Source organism: Micropterus dolomieu, linkage group LG21, assembly GCF_021292245.1.
Source record: "Micropterus dolomieu isolate WLL.071019.BEF.003 ecotype Adirondacks linkage group LG21, ASM2129224v1, whole genome shotgun sequence".
NCBI classification, from domain to species: Eukaryota; Metazoa; Chordata; class Actinopteri; order Centrarchiformes; family Centrarchidae; genus Micropterus; species Micropterus dolomieu.
This window is the reverse complement of record NC_060170.1, coordinates 22,760,427-22,780,707: the sequence shown is the minus strand read 5'-3', so window position 1 is coordinate 22,780,707 and position 20,281 is coordinate 22,760,427. Positions and strand designations below refer to the sequence as shown.

Sequence of the window (20,281 nt, the reverse complement as noted above, 5' to 3'; positions counted from 1 at the left end):
TCAATGTGCATGTAACTATGTGAGCTGAAAATTTTTATTAATTAGTTCTGAAATTACACAGAATCGACATTATTGGGGTTTAGACTGTTGATCACATAAAAACTGAACTTCTTGGGCTCAAGATGGGCATTTTTGTTTTACTATTTTTAGACATTTTATTGATTAAACAAGTAATCAAAAACTAAAAACAAAAGGAATGCAATGTACTGTATAGGTACCAAAAAGTAGGTATTTCTGTTTAAACAGTCAAACCAAGTCTGTCTTGATAAGCATGTCTACATCTTACAGGAGGTAAGGACTTAACGCAGTCCAAAAGAACACCACCACAAACTACGGACTCAGAAATGAACATCAAGTCAAATCAACACATCTCTGAAACAGACTTAATAAAGTTCACTAAACTAATATTTGTTGCAGGTCAACTTGTTATTTTGCAGACCTTGAGTAAATGTAATGTCTGGTGGACATTTTGCTGTCATCCTTCCCCTCCTGACACTTGGCTAGTGGAGCATGAAGGGAGGATAGAACAGGCCTGAGATGCTCCTTTAGAAAGAGCGCGCTCTCTCTCTCTCTCTGTCTCTCTCCCCCCACTGCTGGCACTGCACCAGCAGAGAGAGCACTGATTGGGAAAGCCATATGGCAGGTAACAAACCAAGGGCAGGCTTCATGTCCACACTGTGCTGCGGCTCAGGCATCCTGCCATCGCATCCAAAGGGCTCATCTGATTTGGCTCTGTATTCTACAAGTATGTAGACCAGAGCACTGTGTAAATATGCCATGACTGTTACTGACGCTGCACCATCACCAGCTCGGCGGTGTGAACAGCAGTTCAGTGGTCTCATAGCCGCAACGTCAGCAACGTCACATCCACTGGGAATGGCAATGGCCTTAGGCAGCTTTACAATCACTGCTGTTATGTAGATCTGTCGAAGCGCAGCACAGCAGTGTGTAGGCAAAGCAATACTTTGTTCTGTTTGGCTGTTTAAAGGAGGCTTGTCTACTGATTGTAGCAATTACATTACTGCCACTATCCTTTTACTGTAAAGGACAGAGGTGATGAGTCTGCACCATTTTTTTTTGATCTGTGACAAAAATAGCTCAGATTGAAATCTCTCATCTCTGTAAACCATTTAGGGGGGTCTCTAACAGAAGCTGTCATTTGTGAATTGTTAAGTACAACAACTGCAGGTTTAGCAATGCTGGCAACCTCTCACTGAAAACACAGGAAAAGCTTGGCTTTCCAAATGTGTATAGATGGAGGAACAGTGGCATTTTTTAAATCTCTCATGATGATCAACAAACTACAGTCAGTGATGAAAAGAGCAGTTCAAAAAAAGTGACTCAGTGTGTAATGCCCAAGATACTAAAATAACTGCTGCGCTTTTTCACATAGTGCCTGACCAGTGAATGAACATTCAAAAGGTAAAAGATGAAGAAGAAGTTAAGTGTGGTACTCAAAAACATGAAGCTGCAATGGCTGAGGAACAGGCCATATATCCAGTTCAATTCTGCCATCTAGTGGTGTCACAGTGCACATGACAAGGGAGGTGCTGAGTGATGCTGTCTGAACCTCTCCGACTGAGAGTCAACTGATACTACAAATGCCATTAATGGAATTAAAGCATATGTTACAACACAACTTTCACCTCCAATCTTTGTCTTTTGTCTTTTTCTTGTCACTGGTCTTTTGCCTACTGTATGTTATGCTTTAAAGTCAATAACGTAGAGAAATACTGTTTTCACAGCATTTAACCTTTCAGATTGAAGCACAACTGGTATGGGACGAAAACTGAGGAATGTTAAGATGAGTGTGACAAGATTTACTACCTCAATGCTTAGCTGGCACACACAGGGAGAGACGATGTGAACTCGAAGGTTGTGTGATCAGAGAACTGGATTTCAGGTTTTATGTGTACTGAAGGGCGTGTATGTATGCTAAATCAGTGTCAAGCTAATACATTTAGTGGACCTTTCAAAATTCAAACAATAGGACAGCTTCTGCTCTCTTGAATGGGCCATACTGGTGGATGTTTTAATCTATTTACTAAAAATGTAATTTACATTACATTTACACACAACATAACTCTGACAATAAATAAATAAAATGCAACTAAACTTTTGAGTTTCAGTCTCTTTTATAAAGCAATGACTCCCAGGAAGTTAGGAAATAAAAGCAAACTTAATGCTTCAGGAAAAGGTCAGCAGTAATGTCGAGTGATATTTAAGATTTAATAGTTTATGGGCTAAAACATGCAACATTGTGATCATATACTGTTTGATCATAATGATTCATCTGACCGGGCCGCAACACTGGTGTGTGCATGTAAATGCAGGGATGACCTCGAAGAAGAAAAAAGGTAAGACTGACAAGAGTGAAAAGGGGCAAAGAGGGAGGATTAAGAGAGGAAAGGAAATGGAACAGGAAGTGCAGAGGAGGAGGCCGGAGGCTGGTGTCCGTCCCCCTGAGTCCCATTCCGTTCCCCTCGCAGCTCCCTCCTCTCATTCCTCATCTCCTGTCCTGCCATGTCTCTTTTCCTCTGTGTATTTATCTTCCCATGATTCCTTACACACGGCTTCCTCTGGCCCCTTTCATTAAAAGAATTATTCCACCCTCATCTCAGCTCCATTCATCTTTTCCTCACAGGTGGCGAAACCAACATAACAAAACTCTCCCAGCGCACATTGTCCCTCTGTGGTCTGCTGGCTTGGACCACAAAGGAAACGTGATGGTATTAATCTGTCACTTTCTGAAATATCTGATTCACTTTAGTAACATTAAATGGCAATACTGTTTCAAACCCTGAAACCTGAGAATACTAGAATAGCCTCTGTCGACCGTTAAAGTAATTACTGGTTATCTTTTACAGGGTATAGCTTAACCAGAGCCAAAACAGCTAGTGACCACCCTTGTGACAGCCAGCAAGTCCTCACTTTGTGCCAATCTGTTCCTTTAGATGTACAGCACGCCTCCTTCCACCTGTCTCCTATTCTTCTTTTGTAATCAGGCGTCCCTGCCAATCAATTTGATCGCCATGACAACATTTCGCATCACGCCCCCTCCAAACACCGCCACCACGCCACCACCCGCCCCTATAAACAAAAAACAACACAAAAAAACGAGAAAGAAAGAAGCTGAATTCCGACAGCTCAGGATTGATGAGGGGGAGTCCTGTCAAAGGCCAGAGATTAGATTAGGACTGAAGCACACACACGCAAACCACAACACAGCTCAGAGGCAGCAGGTGCCTTTGGTTAAAACTTAATTACATGATCTCTGATTTCTCTAATTGATATGGTAATGACTATGTAATTAATGCAAAAGCAGTCATACCAGCAGCTTTCCTAATGAATGGATTTATTTGATTAGATATCCTCCTGCATATTTATGCATGCTGGCATGCAGACGACAGTGAGACGTATAAAACAGTTGTTTGTGGTTGTTGTCACAGTGTCACTACCGCTGGCATGCCACGACTACAACACTGCTCTTTTGAACACAAAGGAAGCTGCTTGCAAACAGATCATGGAAAGAAACTGTAAGTTAAGGGATGCTGTGTGTTTGCTGCTTCTTATAATTCTAGTGAAGAACATAGGGCTTTATAGGAATGGAAAAATTTGTGGTGCTCTTTCACAGGTAGGTGGCGCCTCATACACAAAATAGGCCACAGTTTGCATGAATGAATATAATCGCGCTGATGCAGCATTTGACGTTTGAAAATCACAAAAAAAGTAGTCAAAATAAGTCTAAAGATATATTTTGGCTTGAAGACAACTCACATCTGTTTAGAGCAGCAATAAAATGCTAAAACCCCTCTACACTCACGCTCACACACAAACACAGAGCTATAACTTCATTGGCAAAGGGTCAACTGTGACAACTAGATGTGACCCAGCTGCAATTACTTTCTGCCTCTGCAACACTAGCAAGGAGGGAGGAGGTCGGATATTTGGGGAGAGACTCCAGTATGACAAGTCACCATCTGGGGATGTGAATTAATTTCTCCTTGCTTTCCCCAAACCGTCCTCACTGCTTGCTGACTCTAACATGTGCCTCCATATGTCTTCTCCTCCTCTCTTGTGAGATATCTGGAGGGATGTTTCATGGGGAAGTCAAGTGAAAGCACATGTGGGCCCTGACCAGGTGTGAAAAGCAGAGACCACAGGCCTCTCCATCTTTCACTTAACCATAACTACGCCACCCAAACACTGCTCTGACGGCTGATCCGGACACCACTGTACCCGTCTCTACTATTTATAGTCTACAGGTCTGCAAATGAGAGAATAAAAAAATCCAAAACAGATAAGACTGACAGTTTTGCTACCACACAGGCTGATGTTCTTTAATGGTTTCACTGACTGGTGAGAAAGATTTTGTATGTTGTGTTTTAGATGGAGCTTTGACTAAAGGATAAATAGCACATCACCTACCTCTCATGACAAGGTACAAGTGGATGTCCACTGAAAGACAACATATTTACCCAGTTTGACGGGGAAATGAACTGCTGTCCACACTATTGTACACAAAGTGAGTTAAAAAACTGCTGAGTCATAAAACCTTGTTATTTTTCTTTCTAAGCAGTTGAACATCTTCTACCGTCTTTTTAGGCTTAAATAATTGTCTCTATTTAAAAAAAAAAAAATACTGAACTGGCATAAATCCAGGCTTTTGTCAGTTTAAAAAGTGTGGGGCATATAATTTTCACTCTTTAAACAATTATAGCTGAAGGACATGAGAGATGACTCGGGGGCGTGTGTGCAGTTTGCTCAAGGCCTAGCTGCCCTGGCTGCAGAGCTTCAAGGCCAAAAGGGGTACCATTTATAACAAAAATCCATAAAAACGACAATGAAACACAAAATAAAACTTTCCACAAGCTTGGTTTTGGATGTGCTGCTTACTTATTCCATTTGCTGAACCGCACATCTGACGACGGCCTGGCTTGCAGAGACAGACAGGAGAGGAGCTAATACCATAAATGAATGGAGGAGCGCTAACGTTAGTTGGTTAACTAACTTACCTCTGAATAATGTGTTTCTTACGGGGCCACTCGGGCCACGGTTGATGGATGGCCTTACAGAAGCGGGTCAATTAGCCAGGCTGGGTTTCCCTCCATGCCGGCTGCAGACAGCACCGGGAGAGCTCCTACCTCTGTCACGCGGCCTGGCTGTAATTAATCACCAGTGTGGGGCCTTCTCACCTCACAACGCCGCGCGCACAAGCAGCCAATACGTACGTTTGGCCCAAATTACATCCCCACTCCTCTAATCTGGCTAATTGTCAGTATTATACCTAGAGGAGGAGAAAGATCGTGACATAAAAAGTATTTTCTACCGACAAAATATATATCTTACAGAATAATCTGCATACTGCATATTTTATAAGAGAATCCTGTTAGTGATATACTAACAAGGCAGACCCAAGCAATAAAGTGAAAGTGAAACTGTTGGAGACAGGTAAGTAAAACTAACAAATTATAAATTAACAATTGGGTGCCACAGCCTGGCTTTAATTTAAGTTTGTTTCTACAACAGTCCACATTTAACTAATGCATCTACATCTAACCTAGCTAATTAGCTAAAGGCACAGCCTGTGTAAACACAATGCCCAGGGCTAAGCAATGTAAACACGAGGGTGCCCTCCTCACCCACCAACCCAGCAATAGCCAAAAGGCAGGTTTGGACACTCCAAAATGTATCCTTTAACAAGTCAACACCAGGCAACAGCCACATCAAAGTGTATAATGTTTTTTTAAGCTGTTAATGGTTTGTTTAATGTGAATGTTTGTACATGCATACAGGAGTAAAGCCAGTGTATATGTTAAATTACGAATAGAAACATGAAACATAGGCCTACAGAATTTCAAATTTCAATAATGTATGTAAAATCACTATGAAAGAAAAATACTGATAGCAACTTAAATTTACATAATGAAGAATTCATACATTTAACATTATAAAATATTTTAGGTTTGATAAAGTTTTCAGCACAAAATCATGAAACAGGACCTGAGCATAAGGGGAACTTACATAATGACATTTAACATGTAATTTCTCATGGAAGCGCCGTTCTAGTTACACATCTCAACCCATGCAGCTGTTACTGTGCAGTTCTGTCTGACACACACACACACACACAGGTACACAGAGCACAGATTGAGAGGCAGGGACAGAGACGTCACTCTGTGTTCACAGAACATACTGCTGTGGTCTGGACAAAAGCAGCAGGCTGACAGATGAGGTTTGTGTCTGGGGGCAGGGGAGCTATGTGTTGCTGCCGCTGTGCTGAGTGTGTGTGTGTGTGTGTGTGTGTGTGTGTGTGCACGCACACATGTGGTGTGTTGTACTTATGCATATGTGCGTGCATACATGTCTCAGTGTGTGTGTGCTCCTATTTGAGTATGTGCTCGCGTTTGTGTGTGTGTGTGTGTGTGTTTACATGTGTGTATATATGTGTGTGTATTTTGCTGGGAGGGGTGGTCTCATGGGGCAGCTCTGTGTCTGTCCCATCTGCCATCCCACTCTACTGACACCCAAGGGAATGGCAGAAAGGGTGGGGGAGTCATTTTGGAAAAAGGAATCGGGGTCCAGTGGTCTAATGGGCAACAATGCAGGTTTTACTGACGGGCTGAAGGCAAAGGACACCGGCTGGGTGTGTGGAAGCCAATCTACCAATCTATTTGACAAAACAGTGGGCCACCCCTGTCAAGCTCTGCCTCAGTCTGTCTAATAAGGCACGCACACCCCTGAAATTATGCCTCAAATGAGAAAGGGGTGCACTGTATTTTACCAACACACACAGACGTTACATACACCCTGGGCTAATGTCAGCCTAATGCATGGCCATGCTGTGGCCAGAGGGCTAATTGGGTATATAAACACAAACACATCCCTTGAGAGGCAAGACGGAAAGGGTGTATTTTGTCCTATATGCTCCCTGTATTGTTAGGAAGACAATACTGTAACTTAAACGTGGAAGCTCATCAGTACTTTAGCAGTATCAATAATGAAAGATGACATGGTTTTTGCTTTCATACACCCAGAAGCTAGATGCTCTTTTGAAACTGTGCATACAATGTGATGTGGAACGACTTGCTGGCAGGTGGCTTCTCATCCTGTCTTTATCCATACTGTGATCAGAAGACAGTAAATGGCGCCGCTGCAGCTACAACAACAGCAACAAACAAAACAGTCATGTGGAAGAGAAGCATATGGCTCTTGCACCACTGGGCAGAAGGAGCACTCAGCAAGATGAATACTGAGGTGCTGGCAACAAAGCTGACTTTAACTTGTCAAATTAACAGCATATCAAAAGAGAGAGAGAGAGAGAGGAACGAGAGAGAGAAAGGGGAGGAGGAGGAGGAGGAGAAAGAAGCACCAGCCTGAGATTTTTTGACAAGTGCCACTTGATGGTGACAAAGACAGCACAGTGAGAAACAGAGACTTGCTGTTGAGGTCAGATCACAGCCGTTGGAAGTTCTCGTGTCTCTCACTGTCACCGAGCTGAGTTGTTGATACACTGTTTGTCCATACATGTATCATACAAACACACACACAGGCATGCATCCACTGTGTGCTACCCTGCCCCCTCACAGCTTTGAGCGCTATGTTAATGAAACAGTTGCTGTTTCCTGGCATAACATTAATTACCCGATCAAAATAGAGTGGGTAATTAACTGCCCTTCTTTACCAGTGCTAATTACATTAGCAGAGAAGGGCCATTTCAGGGGAGCAAAAGAGAGGAGAGAAAGATGGGATAAAGCAGTACCAAACAAAGACTTAGTGAGGCACATGCCTAGGTGTGTGTGTGTGTGTGTGTGTGTGTGTGTGTGTGTGTTAAGAGCGAGAAAGAGATGGAGAGGAGGAGGCCACATTGGAGGGAGACTCGTGGTTCTTACTCGGGCCCCCAGAGGCTTGGTCCTCAGAGAAAAGCAGGCTTATTGAAGAGGAGAGAGATGGGGGGGGGGTGTTGTTGTTTATCTTGACATGCTCTACTCAGTCTTCAACGCTCGCATCACAATTAAGATGCTGCGGCTCATCAGCCATGTATACAAAACAGTGTAGCAAGCTGCACAAGCACACAGGTGATGGGCACAGTCAAAAATAGATCCAGCACAACCTTGAGATGTCGAGGCTTGAAGGAAAATCTCAAAGTCCAGGTAATTGTCAGACAATCCATTGTGAGTGAAAATATTTCCTGTGTAATTCTGTTTCTGCACACATGTAAAAAGAAACCACAAAGACTATAATACTATATAAGAACCGACTTAAGAACATAAGAACAACTTCAAACCAGTATCAGTGAGGGGTTTTTTTCTCATTTCTTTTATTTGGAGCACAAAATATAATTACACCTTGAGATATACAAATCACATTTGCACAATTTTTTGTACCGTTTCAAAGAAAGATGGCTTCAAAAAGCATAATATTAAATTGCTAATAATTTTTAAATAAATAGAATTAACCAAACTTTTAAAAACAAATTTGCAAATGTCATCTACTCTTTGTGTTTCTTCGTCCTGAGAATGAAGTTTGTGTTACAATGACAAAAATCAGTAAGAACAGCTTGATATGAGTTAATGAACACCTAATACGCCCCGTTCTTTTCTACTGAGCAGTTTGTGCTTTCATGTACTGTACTGCATAGTGACTAGAGATCTGTACTGGGTCGAGCAATTTAAAATGAAACCGTAAAATCTATAAGTTATAATCATATAAATTCAAATTTGTGGAAGAATGTGGAATGAAATAATATCAGGGCATTGGTGTGACAAAGCATGCATTATAAGTGAAATTATAAAGAATAAGGCTAACTAACATTTTTCCTTTACACAAGGACAATAACCTTCTTTAGATGTGGGCATAACATTAAGATTTTGCAATTCAAGAACCTGAAAGCTGGGGTTGTTTTATTCCAAAACATTGTGTTAGAGTTTATCTTCTCCACCAAAAAATCAATTCCCATTGATCATTCAGCAAATTAATTAGCAATTGTTGGTACTTTCAGTTCAGTGACAGTTGGAAAAGGACCACTTTATAAAAACATGTTTATATTATTCCCTAAACTAACTATAATAAGTTAAATTGCTTGTTCTTAAATAAATCAATATATGAATTCCTTTAGTAATAACCCTTAAGACAAAGAGTTCTCCCTTGTAAAACCGTAGAGATCAGAACAAAAAATAAACTGTCTATTTTTCTGGAATGTAAATTGTCTTCAAAAAAGTCTACTACAAAAAAATCTCTCGCTAACTCACAGACAGCGTACACACATGCCATTTAAGGTGTCCATACACAAACAAATAGCACCCTGCTTCTTGCTGCAACATTACATCAGAGTTGTCCGTCATCCAACGACGCGTCCTGTATGTCTCTGGCCATGGTTTGGGCAGGAGTTGGAAGAACCAGATACTGCATGTGATAGTAGGCCAGAGGTAAATACAGATGCTTTTGAAGCTTGGGGTCAAATTATGACCAGTTTTCCTTTTGTTGCCTTTCAAAGTGCAGACACTTCATGACATGTACAGCGGTTTATGGTCCAGTCTGGTGCTGTTAGCTAAGGAAAATTGTCTGTCTGTAGTTGTGGGTGAAGTAATCTGCTCTGCCTCTGGAGTAGATGGCTGGTCTTTGGACATTTTCATACCCCATCATGTTGTTCATCCACTTGGATGACAAAGGGACTAAGAAATGGCGGGTGGCTCAGGATGGAAAGTTATACATGGTCGCTAGTGATCGATTTTCCGTTATCCCTGCCCTCTTAACTCCAAAAGAGGGGCTAAGTGAAGCAGTGGTCTGGGGTAGATTGGGGGTGGGTGCTTTGCTACATCGGGGGAACAACCAGGCCCGTCATCGCTGGAGAGAAAAAATATACAAAATCTATGATTCTAATCAATCAGGTCTTGCATTAATGTACATCCAGCAACTTTTTTGCTGTCTTGTTCAGTCAAAGCTTTCGAGTGGTTAGTATAAGGGGTTAGACTGCATTCGTGAGTTCAGACAGGGGGGTCAGATAGTGAGTTGGATGGCTACCTCTGAAGCTGTTCCCCCCTGAGCCGGGGCATGCAGGGGAGGGAGAGCCCTGGGGCCTGAGGACAGGAGCAAAAGCACTCTTCTGTTTAGCAGCAGACGGGAAGGAAGAGAAAGGCAAGAGAGACGATGAAGAGCTGGAGCTTCCCGGTATAGTGGGGCTGGAGGGCATTACTGTGGAAGAGAGGGCAACTGTCAATCTTAAGTCTGAATATCACAACAGACTAACAGAAATGTGTGGTTAATTACACATTTGTAGACAATTATATGGTCTTACTGTAGGGAGAGCCCGTGGGGGAGGCACTGCTGAAACCAGGAGAGCCAGGTACTCCTAGACTGGTCATGGGAACTGTCCCATAGCCTCCGGCCATCCCTGCGCTGCCCCCGTAGCTTGACTGCTGAGGAGTGGAGGCTGACGGGTAACCCCTTGGAGACAAACTGCTGGAATTTCGAATGTAACCTGGAGGAAAAATGAAAACAATGAGTCAGTTCTGAGCTTCATTAGTGGAAATACAACTTAAGAAGTGAGTGGTTTATGTCTCATTCTGCTCACCTTGGCTGCTCTGTCCAGGCTCCCCGATGCTTACGCCTAATTGAGAAGGATAGGAGCCCAGGCCCATGACACTGCCATGGGCTGGTGAGCTGGGCAGTGCCTGCAACTGACTGTGAGGACGGGGAACACTGTAGAGCGCCTCGGCTATGTCGGCCGCACGTTTCAGCAGCATGTCCTACAGGAGATACAATGAGAGTGTCACAGAGACAGAAAGAGGCCGTCAGGCTGTCAAGTTGTTACCCCCTCACTTATCTGTAGCCTGACAGTAAACATTAAAGCATTAAATCCTAAAAGCTGAGGACGTCTGAGGGATGTCCAATTAGTCCAAGCTCAGATGTTAAAGTTTGCTGACACACTAACACTGAGGAACTTATCAAACAGTTCTTGCTCTGAACTGTATCATCATGCAATCAATAAATATTCACTCTGATGGAATAACTATCTCAAGCGTGTTTCAAATCTTGGCAAGTTAATTACTTAAATCAATGAAAAGTAGGAAGCCAGTTTATTAAGTAGTGGTATGCTTTGAGAAATTGTTAGCATTAATGTAGAGCACACACAATTAAGATTTAATGGACTGAAACATGCAAAATCACCAGTGTAGTCTTATATCTGCATCTGTTCTGTGGATACCATTATGTCAAAACTGCTGCTGTTTACCTGATTACTGTGTGGATTTCCATACAGGGCCTCCACAAGATCTGCCGCTCTCTTCAGGAGGATCTCCTGCAAAGAACAGAATTTATTACATTACATTACATACAACATACATAGTTACATCTAACAAGAGTGTGGCATGCACATGTCCCTGTACATTCATCATGAGCGTGGTAAAGTCGTAGAAGTATCTCACCTTGGCAAGTTTCTCTGGGTCACCAGGATGTCGAGGAATCACCTTTTGAAGGCGCTGGAAACCATAGTCTATAGTTGGCTCATTTAGGGCTGAAATAAAAAATAAAAAGATATTTAACACATCAAATGTTGGTAAAGTTCATTAAAAGCTCATTTTTATTACCCTTCAAACTGTTTTTAAAAAAACATGTATACCATTGTGAAGTTTTAAAAAAGAACACAATGTGTTGTCTAAATACCTGTGTAGATGAAGCGTCCTGGTGCTCCCTTGCAGAATTGTTTAGATTTATAAGACAATGTGACCTCCACGACCCCAGGGATGTGTCGAGGAGGTGTCTGGACGCGGATAGCGTGCGGTGTGATCAGCTGAGTAACAGGACAGAAATCATGTCACAAAACAGCAACTAATTATTCCCCCCATACCTTGTAAATATTTAGGCTAACACAATACTGCAGAAAGATTAATTTGTGTAGACTGCCCATAAATCATCTAAATAATGAGACAAGCCATATGCTATATATATCATTTCAAAATACGTTTCAGACTGTACTATCATTAGTGAGATGTTTTGGAGACAATTCCTACCTCACTCCACACCAGCATGCTGCCAAACACCACCTGCAGCCCGTCAAAGAAGTTCTCCCCGATGACGATGACCATAGCCCCTCCGGTGGTCCAGCCCTCACTGGGGCTGATGGCTTTGATACACGGGGTGGCTGGATAGGAGAGGAAAGCAAGAGTTACTCCAAGGGTTTCAATGCAGGGTGTACACTTTTTGAAAGAAGAGGGAACAGAGCGTGCTTCATATCTGTTTCAGCGGGTGTGTGTTGAAAGTGCTCTTTAGTTTAGGATTGTTCTATCGTCAGCCATTGTTAAATCTAAAAGCTAACATTATTTTATGGCTACTTATGCTGTCAGATAGGGAAAGATCTAAATTAGATGTAGGTCAAAAAGTCACATGACCTATGTATATAGACGCAGGCACAGTGGTGAAAAAAGTATTCAGATCTTTTACTTAAGTAAAGGTAGCAATACAACAGTTTGGAAATACTAATTTACAAGTAAAGTCCTGCATTTATGTAAAAATATGGAAATATTATCAGCAAAATACTTCAAGTTTTTAATACTTAAAGTATTAAAAGTAAAGGTACTATTGTGCTGGACAATGGGCCCAGTGAGTGTGTTGTTATTATTGGATTATAACTATTCATACATAAATGTGCTATGGGGTATTTGAATGTTGGAGTTGGCTAGTGAAGTACTTGAGTAAATGTACTTAGTTGGTCCGTGTGTGAAGTATAATTCATCTGCAGTTGTTAACATTTGTCAACAACCAGTTTAGGGGGTATTACTTAATTTCATTGTCCTACTTGCGCTAATGCAAATTTATGTTGACCCATGTGAGTTAATTTTTCCATAGCCAATGCTGCCTAAACTGTTAGCACTGCAATGTAATTTAGCGCACCAAAGCGTTGACTTGTTCCATTATGAAAATTGAACAAGAAAGTCCGTGTTTTTAACTGTCATTTTAAGGATAGCTATACTTAATAAATAAACAAATAGCCTAGCCTAAATATTGAACATAATTCATAATTTTCATATTTCTGCCACTTAACTTATTATTATTAGGCTATACCACATTATTTTAATTGTCGATTGGCTCAAACACTGGCATTATTAGAGTGCTGTGATTCATGTAATGATTCATATAGCCTATTCATCCATTTATTTATTTGATTAAGGCTACTTAATCTTTGGGTGAACGTTAAAGGCTACACTTAGTGTTATGACTTGTGATGAGTCTGACTGGTAAAAAGAGTCGATTTATCTCCAACTTTGACTTCATTGCTGCGGGTCTGTTTTCATGGCAATAACACTACTTGGCCTACTCTAGCCTCATAATGCAGGACAACTGGTGTTGAAGACGCTATTTAAAGTAAGGCTAGTCACATTAAATATAAATATATTATGTTAAATATATAAGCATTTACTTTGTTTCATCTGAGTGGCCGCTTCTGTTAATCTTGTTCCTGCATTACGAGGATAGAGTAGTAGTGTTATTGCTGTGACAGACAACAGACCTGCGCAATAAAGTGTTTTAGAGATAAATGTGAGTTGTTGACATATTGAATATATTATTATCATCTATGACTTTATGTGAAGACAAGTATTTAATTAATGCTTTCATTAGTAGCACCACTGGTTATGTTTGATATAGCAGGGTAATTATAAAAGGACATTAGGCATCTCATGTACCTTCTGTTACAGTTTGTTCCTTGGATAAATGCGTAGGCCACTATGTTTCTGAGTTTGAATGATGTTGTGTCTTACCATATTCCATACTATTCTCTACAGACTCTCCAGGCTCCAGTCTGCGAGCTCTCCGACCGTGTTTTGAGTTGTTGTGGACGAACATGTTGTCAGACACTGCTAGGACGTGGCCGTCTACGCTCACAGTGCTGGACAAGACCACCTGAAAGGAAAGAAGAGAGGAAAAGACCCAAGAGGAAGACACATGAGTGTATGTGCACGACTTAGACAGCACGCTGCGAGTCACAATCTCCGGTTACAGCAGCAAAATCCCCGAGCAACAATTTGTTTCGGCGTACAGGTGATAGTAATATTTTTCAGTAGGTAATGTGACATCCTTGGGATCTTCATAATATGTCGACATTCTGGCGATGACACTGCTCATACACCCCCTCCACACCACCATCAGATCCACATATGGCCTCTCCACTGCCTCATGCCTAACTTTTTGATTCATACAGCATGCAGCAGGCTCATCGTTGTCTCCTCCTGATCCTTCAATGACACCAAACATATGGACTAAATCTCCCATTTTAGCCGGCCGTTAAACTAGTGGATGATATATAGAAGTCCTAATTTGATTTTCTGGCCGCAGCATGTGTGTGTCCCTTCCCACATCTGCCTTGCATGGATGACACACATATAATTAATGAGAGGACACTTGTAGGTTTTCTCTTTGGATATTTATGAGTGTTATGGTGTGATACTATTTCTGAAACTGATAATGAGCTTGAGTGTGTGTTTAATAACATGTTTTTGAGAGTTAGAGGGAATGGGTCAGTGAGAAAAGGTCATTTTCAATTAAATAGTAAACCATAAATATTATATAATGTGCATTTTTAGAAAATCAAACAGGAAAGATAAAACCTTGCACTCCCTCTCAAAATAAACACATGGCAGTAATTTTACAGGTGAAGGAACATAAGAAAGAAAAGGAGAAAAAGCACATGTGCTATACGTGGTAGAAAGGGAGGGGAACCTAAAGGAAAATAACTGTAAATTATCGATCCAGCAGCAGACTCCTGTCCAGCTCTGATCACCTTTTAACCCAGAGATGAGAGTCTTGGAGCGCCTGCGTGCTCATAAGTTCTCAGCATGTGTCACATCGCAGGAGTTAAAGCAAACATGGTGGAAGACAGAGGGAGCACGAAGAAGGTGAAGGGACAGCGGTTTTGCTGGGAGAGGGAGAATGCCAGACGGGGGCCGCTGGTGCTGAAAGACGGCAGAGGAAGTGAGGCGGGAGTGTCCCCTGTGACCACTTCCTGGGTCATGGAGCATGACCTCCTCCATCTGGAGCCAATCACTCAATTCTTGACAACTTCCTGAAACACCTCAACCTATTTCCTGCACCCCAGCACCCCAACGACTGAGTCTCCCACATATCTAACTCCTTTCGTTTGTCTTTCCATCTCTCTGACTCCTCATTGATTTTTAACATTTGCCTCTAACTCCCTCCTCTATGTCTTCTATTAAAAAAACTTTTCCAGAGCTTTAATGTGTGAGAGTTTGTGACATATACTCTATTTAGGACAGCCTGGACAAGACATTAATAATTCAATTATTCCATTAGCATGAAGGTGGTATGTTTTGTGCACGGCTGTAGAATCTTTTTTTGTTTATAATTTGGTTCCCATACTCACACACAAACACACATGCATCCTTTTTCCGTACCTGAAATCTCCTCATATCCCTCGGGTTTCCTGCTGTCTTCAGACAATTCTGGTTACACTTCAGGAAAAACTTCAAGAAAAACCTGCAAAGGTAAATAAGAGGACATGTGTTAGTAAATCAGCAACTATGAAATCACATGAAAGACTCACGTATATGATTATTTGCTACCCTGCAACACACTAGCAATCAAAGGAGACATTAATTATTTTTCAGACAGGTCTTGTGGATGGTGTGTGTGCACATCTATATGATTACAGCTCTGACATCAATCCAAGCTGTTTAGCTTAGTATTAAAGTCAATGTTATTACACTTTAAATCAAGTGATGGAGAATTTGAAGCACAGTCCAGTGAAAGGCGCTGCTGTGTTTCAAAGTAAAGTGGAGACAGTGATGTATGCCAGGGGACTCAGGGGACCGTGGTATCCCGCAATGCCGTATTTGAACCCCCACATGGGAATGGAGAGGGAACGAAGTAGAGACAACTAAAGAGAAAATGAAATGGGGAGATGGAAAGAGGAAGGTAGTGACAGAGGCACAGGCGCTGGTATGGACATGAATTTTGTTTTCAAGTATATGTGTCTCATTTCGTATGTGAGTGTACTTTTGAGGGTGATGGAGACTGAGAGAAACAGAGAGACAGAGAGAGAGGTGCTGGTACCCTCTGTTACACCAAAGAAAACCTGAGAGGAAGGTGGAATAAATAGGAGAGAGGGAGACTACGGAGAGAGACTCCAAATCCCAGGTGTACACAGTTCGGCAACACAGCCCGCTGCCATGGCAACGCAGCTCTGCCGCAATCCCAAAGTCCCCATGCTGAGAGGCAAAGACAGCGATGGGAAAGAGAAGGCAACAACAAGAACACATTCCATCACCGAATTACAGCAAGGAGGGACGGGAGAGACTTGGCAAGGTGAGATACAGGAAAGTATATAAAGAGGGCAGGTGCAGATGAGACTGACATCATCCACACAAATCTCACACTGAAGAAAAAAATTAGGCAGAGGATGTGTGTTACAACAAAAGAAAAGGGAAAACGAGCCTGGAAGTGATGCAGCGTTGTGATATAATTATGGCAATTGGCAAATATATAGCCCTCAAACCAGATGTCCACTTCACTCCACAGAGAACACAACTCTGTCTTGCCTATGAAAAACACATCCATTAATGTTCCAATTAAACAAACAACAACAGTGCAGAAGAAAAATGCTGCAGAGGGAGGCAGCGGTTTTGGGCTACATGGTTAGCTTCAATCCCACCCACACTGTGCTCTCTGCAAATATAAGTCATCTTAATGGAGAGCGGTTGTTTGGAGAGGAACTTCATATTGGCCCCACAGCCCTGAACCCTCCCATCGAATACTAATCTCTCCCTCATTCTGTCAGCTTTTACTCGCTATTCTTCCATCACTCGCTCCAGCTTCCTCCCTTGTGAACAGGACCTGGCTTGAAACTTGCTCCCAGTTCCAACAGAGTGTCCAATATTTCTTGATTTGAGCTATTTCGTTGGAGGACAATCAATATTGTTGTTGGCAGAGGATGATTATAATTTATCAGCGAGAGCCCGGACCTCCAACCTCAAAGCTGCGTTAGAACTCAATTTTGGGTGGAAACATGTAAAAGGGCATATCTGTGCCTCTCCCACTTCCTTCTTCCATGTCTTTCTTCATCAGTGTTTGACTTTGTCATCCTTCCTTACATCTGCCTGTTGGACACCACGACAGTATCAGTTTAACAGGATTTAAAATCACTATATATACAGTACATTGCACAAAGGAAGGTTATACAGTTTGTTTCCTGACTCTGAAAAGGACCATAATCAAAAGTGTTCTGTTTCATTTTACTGCCTCCTTTGAGGGTTATGCTGTATGTATGCTTTATCCAGGGCAATGATTCTTACCCTATGGCTCATTTTTAAAGGCTATAGCGGCCATTTATAGGGAAGTAAGGGACCATATTTTTGGTTTTAATAACCAAGTCCATGGTCTGGCTGTGGTTTAGCCACAATAGTTCCTTGTCACTAGCTTCTTGGCCACTTAATGTTCACCTAACCAGCAGTCATCATTGATTTGGCTGACTGACATAATAAAAACTTGTAGTGATGCCTCAGATAGCGAAATCACAACCCTAATTGAGAGGATGTCATCCATCTCAGGCTTTGTGCACTTTCTGAGGGTTCTTGACCTTGTTTGTTGACTTCTCATCATTCCCTGTTTGTATGACACCAGATGCCTCACACACACACAGAAAGACACATTCACATGCATGCATGCACACTCTAATACACCGACACCCCCTCCACCTTTGCTCCCCTCCCAAAAACCCATTGAGTCAACTTTTCACCCCCCTCAGTTCGGACGCACACAGCTGCAAATGCTGAAATTAAAGCGAGACATTGACGCATATATTAGCATGCATTAGCCGCTTCCCCCTGCCCACTTAACATGCAAATCTCCCAGCCCCGTCGCCTCGCACCTTCTGCCACACATTCATTTGCTGAATTATAATTAGACTAATCTTGCATAATTAATAAGAAGTCGAGGACCCTCTGTTTTTTATCCCCTCCTCTATTGTGGTTGCAAAAGTTTAATATTGCTGTTGTTTGTTTTTGTTTTGGTAATGTAATACACCCACACACCTTCCCATCCAGAGGGAAGAGATGAAGAGAACATGCAAAGAATTGGAGGTGATCTTCATGTCACAGGAAAATTGCAGAGAAAGGCTGTTTCACAAGAACTCCACAAGCTTCAGTGTTTTTATGTTTCATGTGTGCCTTGTTCTTTACATTCACAGAACATTCTATTAAAGCAGGTGTAGAATGGTGATTCTGTTTGTTTAAAACAGTTACATGAGCAACACAGTGCAAATTAAGCTAATGGGAAGCTTATAGACTGTAAATGATGACTCATTTTGTTTTCAATTGCTAACAAGACAATGCAGACTGTAAGCAAAGGTGTTATTCTCTTATTGTTAGTGGCATTAGATCACTAACAATGACACCAAAACTTGACAAAAGCAAGCTCTGTGATTTTTGTTGTTCTATACCAATGACAAATTTTTAAAAAGTTTTGAATTGAATTTCATAGAGTTCACTGTGGCCAGCAATGTAAACTCAAGTTTTATCTTCTGCAACATCTACCCTCCACAGACACACTTTAAACAGGAAACACAAACAAAACATAGACCCAAGTCTTAAACCTTGGGATCATTTTCCACTGTGGCACCACAGGGAGTCTGTTTTTTTCTGTCTTCACTTCTGCATCTCAGTCAAAGCCTGCAATCCCTTTTGTCTGCATCTGTTTCAGTTCCCAAGACTAAACACAGGCCTCGCAGCATGACGGTGGCCATACCAATGGTTACAACTTGCTTAGATAAAACTAGTTCAGTGACCAACCAGCAAGTCATGACACTAAAAACAATAGCAGCAATGCAGTTTTTGTAAATATTTCACTCCTCAATGTGGACCCTCAGTTTCATGTTTCCCAGTCCACCGGGACATATGCTTTACATATGGCCCTAATCATGCAACGAGCACCTAAGCAGCTCAGGACCCCTAACAAAAATTTTCATAGGCATTCATCAGCACTAATCACTGTTGACATAAACTGCCTTTTCACATAGACATAAAACACATCACCCTCTGTGCTCATTGTAAATGAAGGTTTACTGGTAGCAGCGGCTCTTGAAGCATGTGATGCAAAAGGCTTTGACGCAGAGTTCAAGTTAGTTAGCAGCATAGCTTGAAAACCTTCTCCATTTGTCTATTTTTCAAGGCTTTGGCCTTACAATTTTGAGTTACTGCATAAAATATGACACATTTATGCTTTCATACAAAAATATGGGAAAGGGAAAATTAAGTTAAAGAATGAGGAGGAGAAGGAGATTGTCATTATTTTTGTTCAGCAGACGTGGATGCCCTGCTGCTCAGACCTCAACAAAGAAAAGCAGGGGAGTGGGGACAGAGAGATCAAGACTGCTCTTTCTCTTCATACATGTAACCCTGACCCCCTCCACAATGCTTAAAAGCTATTCATTGTAAGAAATAAGAAGAGAGACACAGAGCAATAGAGGAACAGAAAGATGAAGAAGAGGAAAGGTAAAGGCAGAAGGAGAGAGAGAGAATGTTGATGTCCTGTATTCAGGGCCATCACTCATCAGACATCCCCTCCATCACTCCCCTCTCCCCACCCTGAAAAAACAAAACAGTGTCCTGACATCGCGGTGGAGGGGAGCTGAGGGGAGGGCAAGGAGGGGAGGGAGGAAAATTAGGAAACCAGATGTGAAGCATTAAAACATACTGACATGCTGAGGGCCTTCCTCTGCCACACTCACACACTGAGAGCACTAACTCATACAGCAGGCCCAGATGCATGCACATATGCATGCATATGTCACACACTGGCTGTGCAAACCACACACACATTCATGCATAGACTCACAGAGAAATACACAAAGACAAATACTGACTTGCAAGCAACCATGTGTGCACAATCAATCATGCAAAATTACACACATTAGCAAAAGTGATGCCTCAAAAACAAATGTCTAAAAGTCAAACGTTTGGATGTGCGAGCTGATTTTTCATAAAACATGTAAATAATGGCCAAAAACAAGCTGCAGCTTGTGGCTTTGTGCTAGGATTTGGATACACCAGTGTTGACCTAAGAATATTTCATGGCAAGGCGCAACTCATCATGCATCAGTGTATGGATGTGCATCCAATTAGTACATGTACCTAGGCTGAGGAACGGCTGGGGGGGAGAGGGATGGAGGTGTTTTGTTTTCCTCCATGGGGAGAGCTGTGGGGGACGGAGCAGGGAGGTGTGTGTGTGTGGGTGTGTGTATGTGTGTGTGTGTGTGTGGGGGGGGGGGGGGGGG

At 42.0% G+C, this 20,281-nt stretch overlaps 2 protein-coding genes across 3 annotated transcripts in view; both read right to left on the bottom strand.

The window, feature by feature from the left end:
- The window catches only part of ank1a (ankyrin 1, erythrocytic a), a 109,910-nt gene extending 104,754 nt beyond the window's left edge, over positions 1–5,156 (bottom strand). The window contains exon 1 of the mRNA XM_046033887.1: positions 5,016–5,156. The gene's annotated coding sequence lies outside the window, so the exon portion shown is untranslated. The remainder of the gene's footprint in view (positions 1–5,015) is intronic.
- A 3,874-nt stretch (positions 5,157–9,030) lies between these two features.
- Positions 9,031–20,281, bottom strand: part of ebf2 (EBF transcription factor 2) — a 30,078-nt gene continuing 18,827 nt past the window's right edge. The window contains exons 7-16 of one of the 2 annotated variants that reach the window (XM_046033884.1): positions 15,408–15,489; positions 13,758–13,899; positions 12,012–12,142; positions 11,665–11,791; positions 11,427–11,515; positions 11,234–11,299; positions 10,574–10,748; positions 10,298–10,480; positions 10,024–10,194; positions 9,031–9,846 (exon numbers count right to left, since the gene is read on the bottom strand). In XM_046033884.1, coding sequence (XP_045889840.1) covers positions 9,815–9,846; positions 10,024–10,194; positions 10,298–10,480; positions 10,574–10,748; positions 11,234–11,299; positions 11,427–11,515; positions 11,665–11,791; positions 12,012–12,142; positions 13,758–13,899; positions 15,408–15,489 — 1,198 coding nt within the window. In that variant the 3' untranslated portion in view covers positions 9,031–9,814. Of the gene's footprint in view, positions 9,847–9,915; positions 10,195–10,297; positions 10,481–10,573; positions 10,749–11,233; positions 11,300–11,426; positions 11,516–11,664; positions 11,792–12,011; positions 12,143–13,757; positions 13,900–15,407; positions 15,490–20,281 lie in introns of those variants that run through there. The other variant, XM_046033883.1, reaches the window with a different exon arrangement.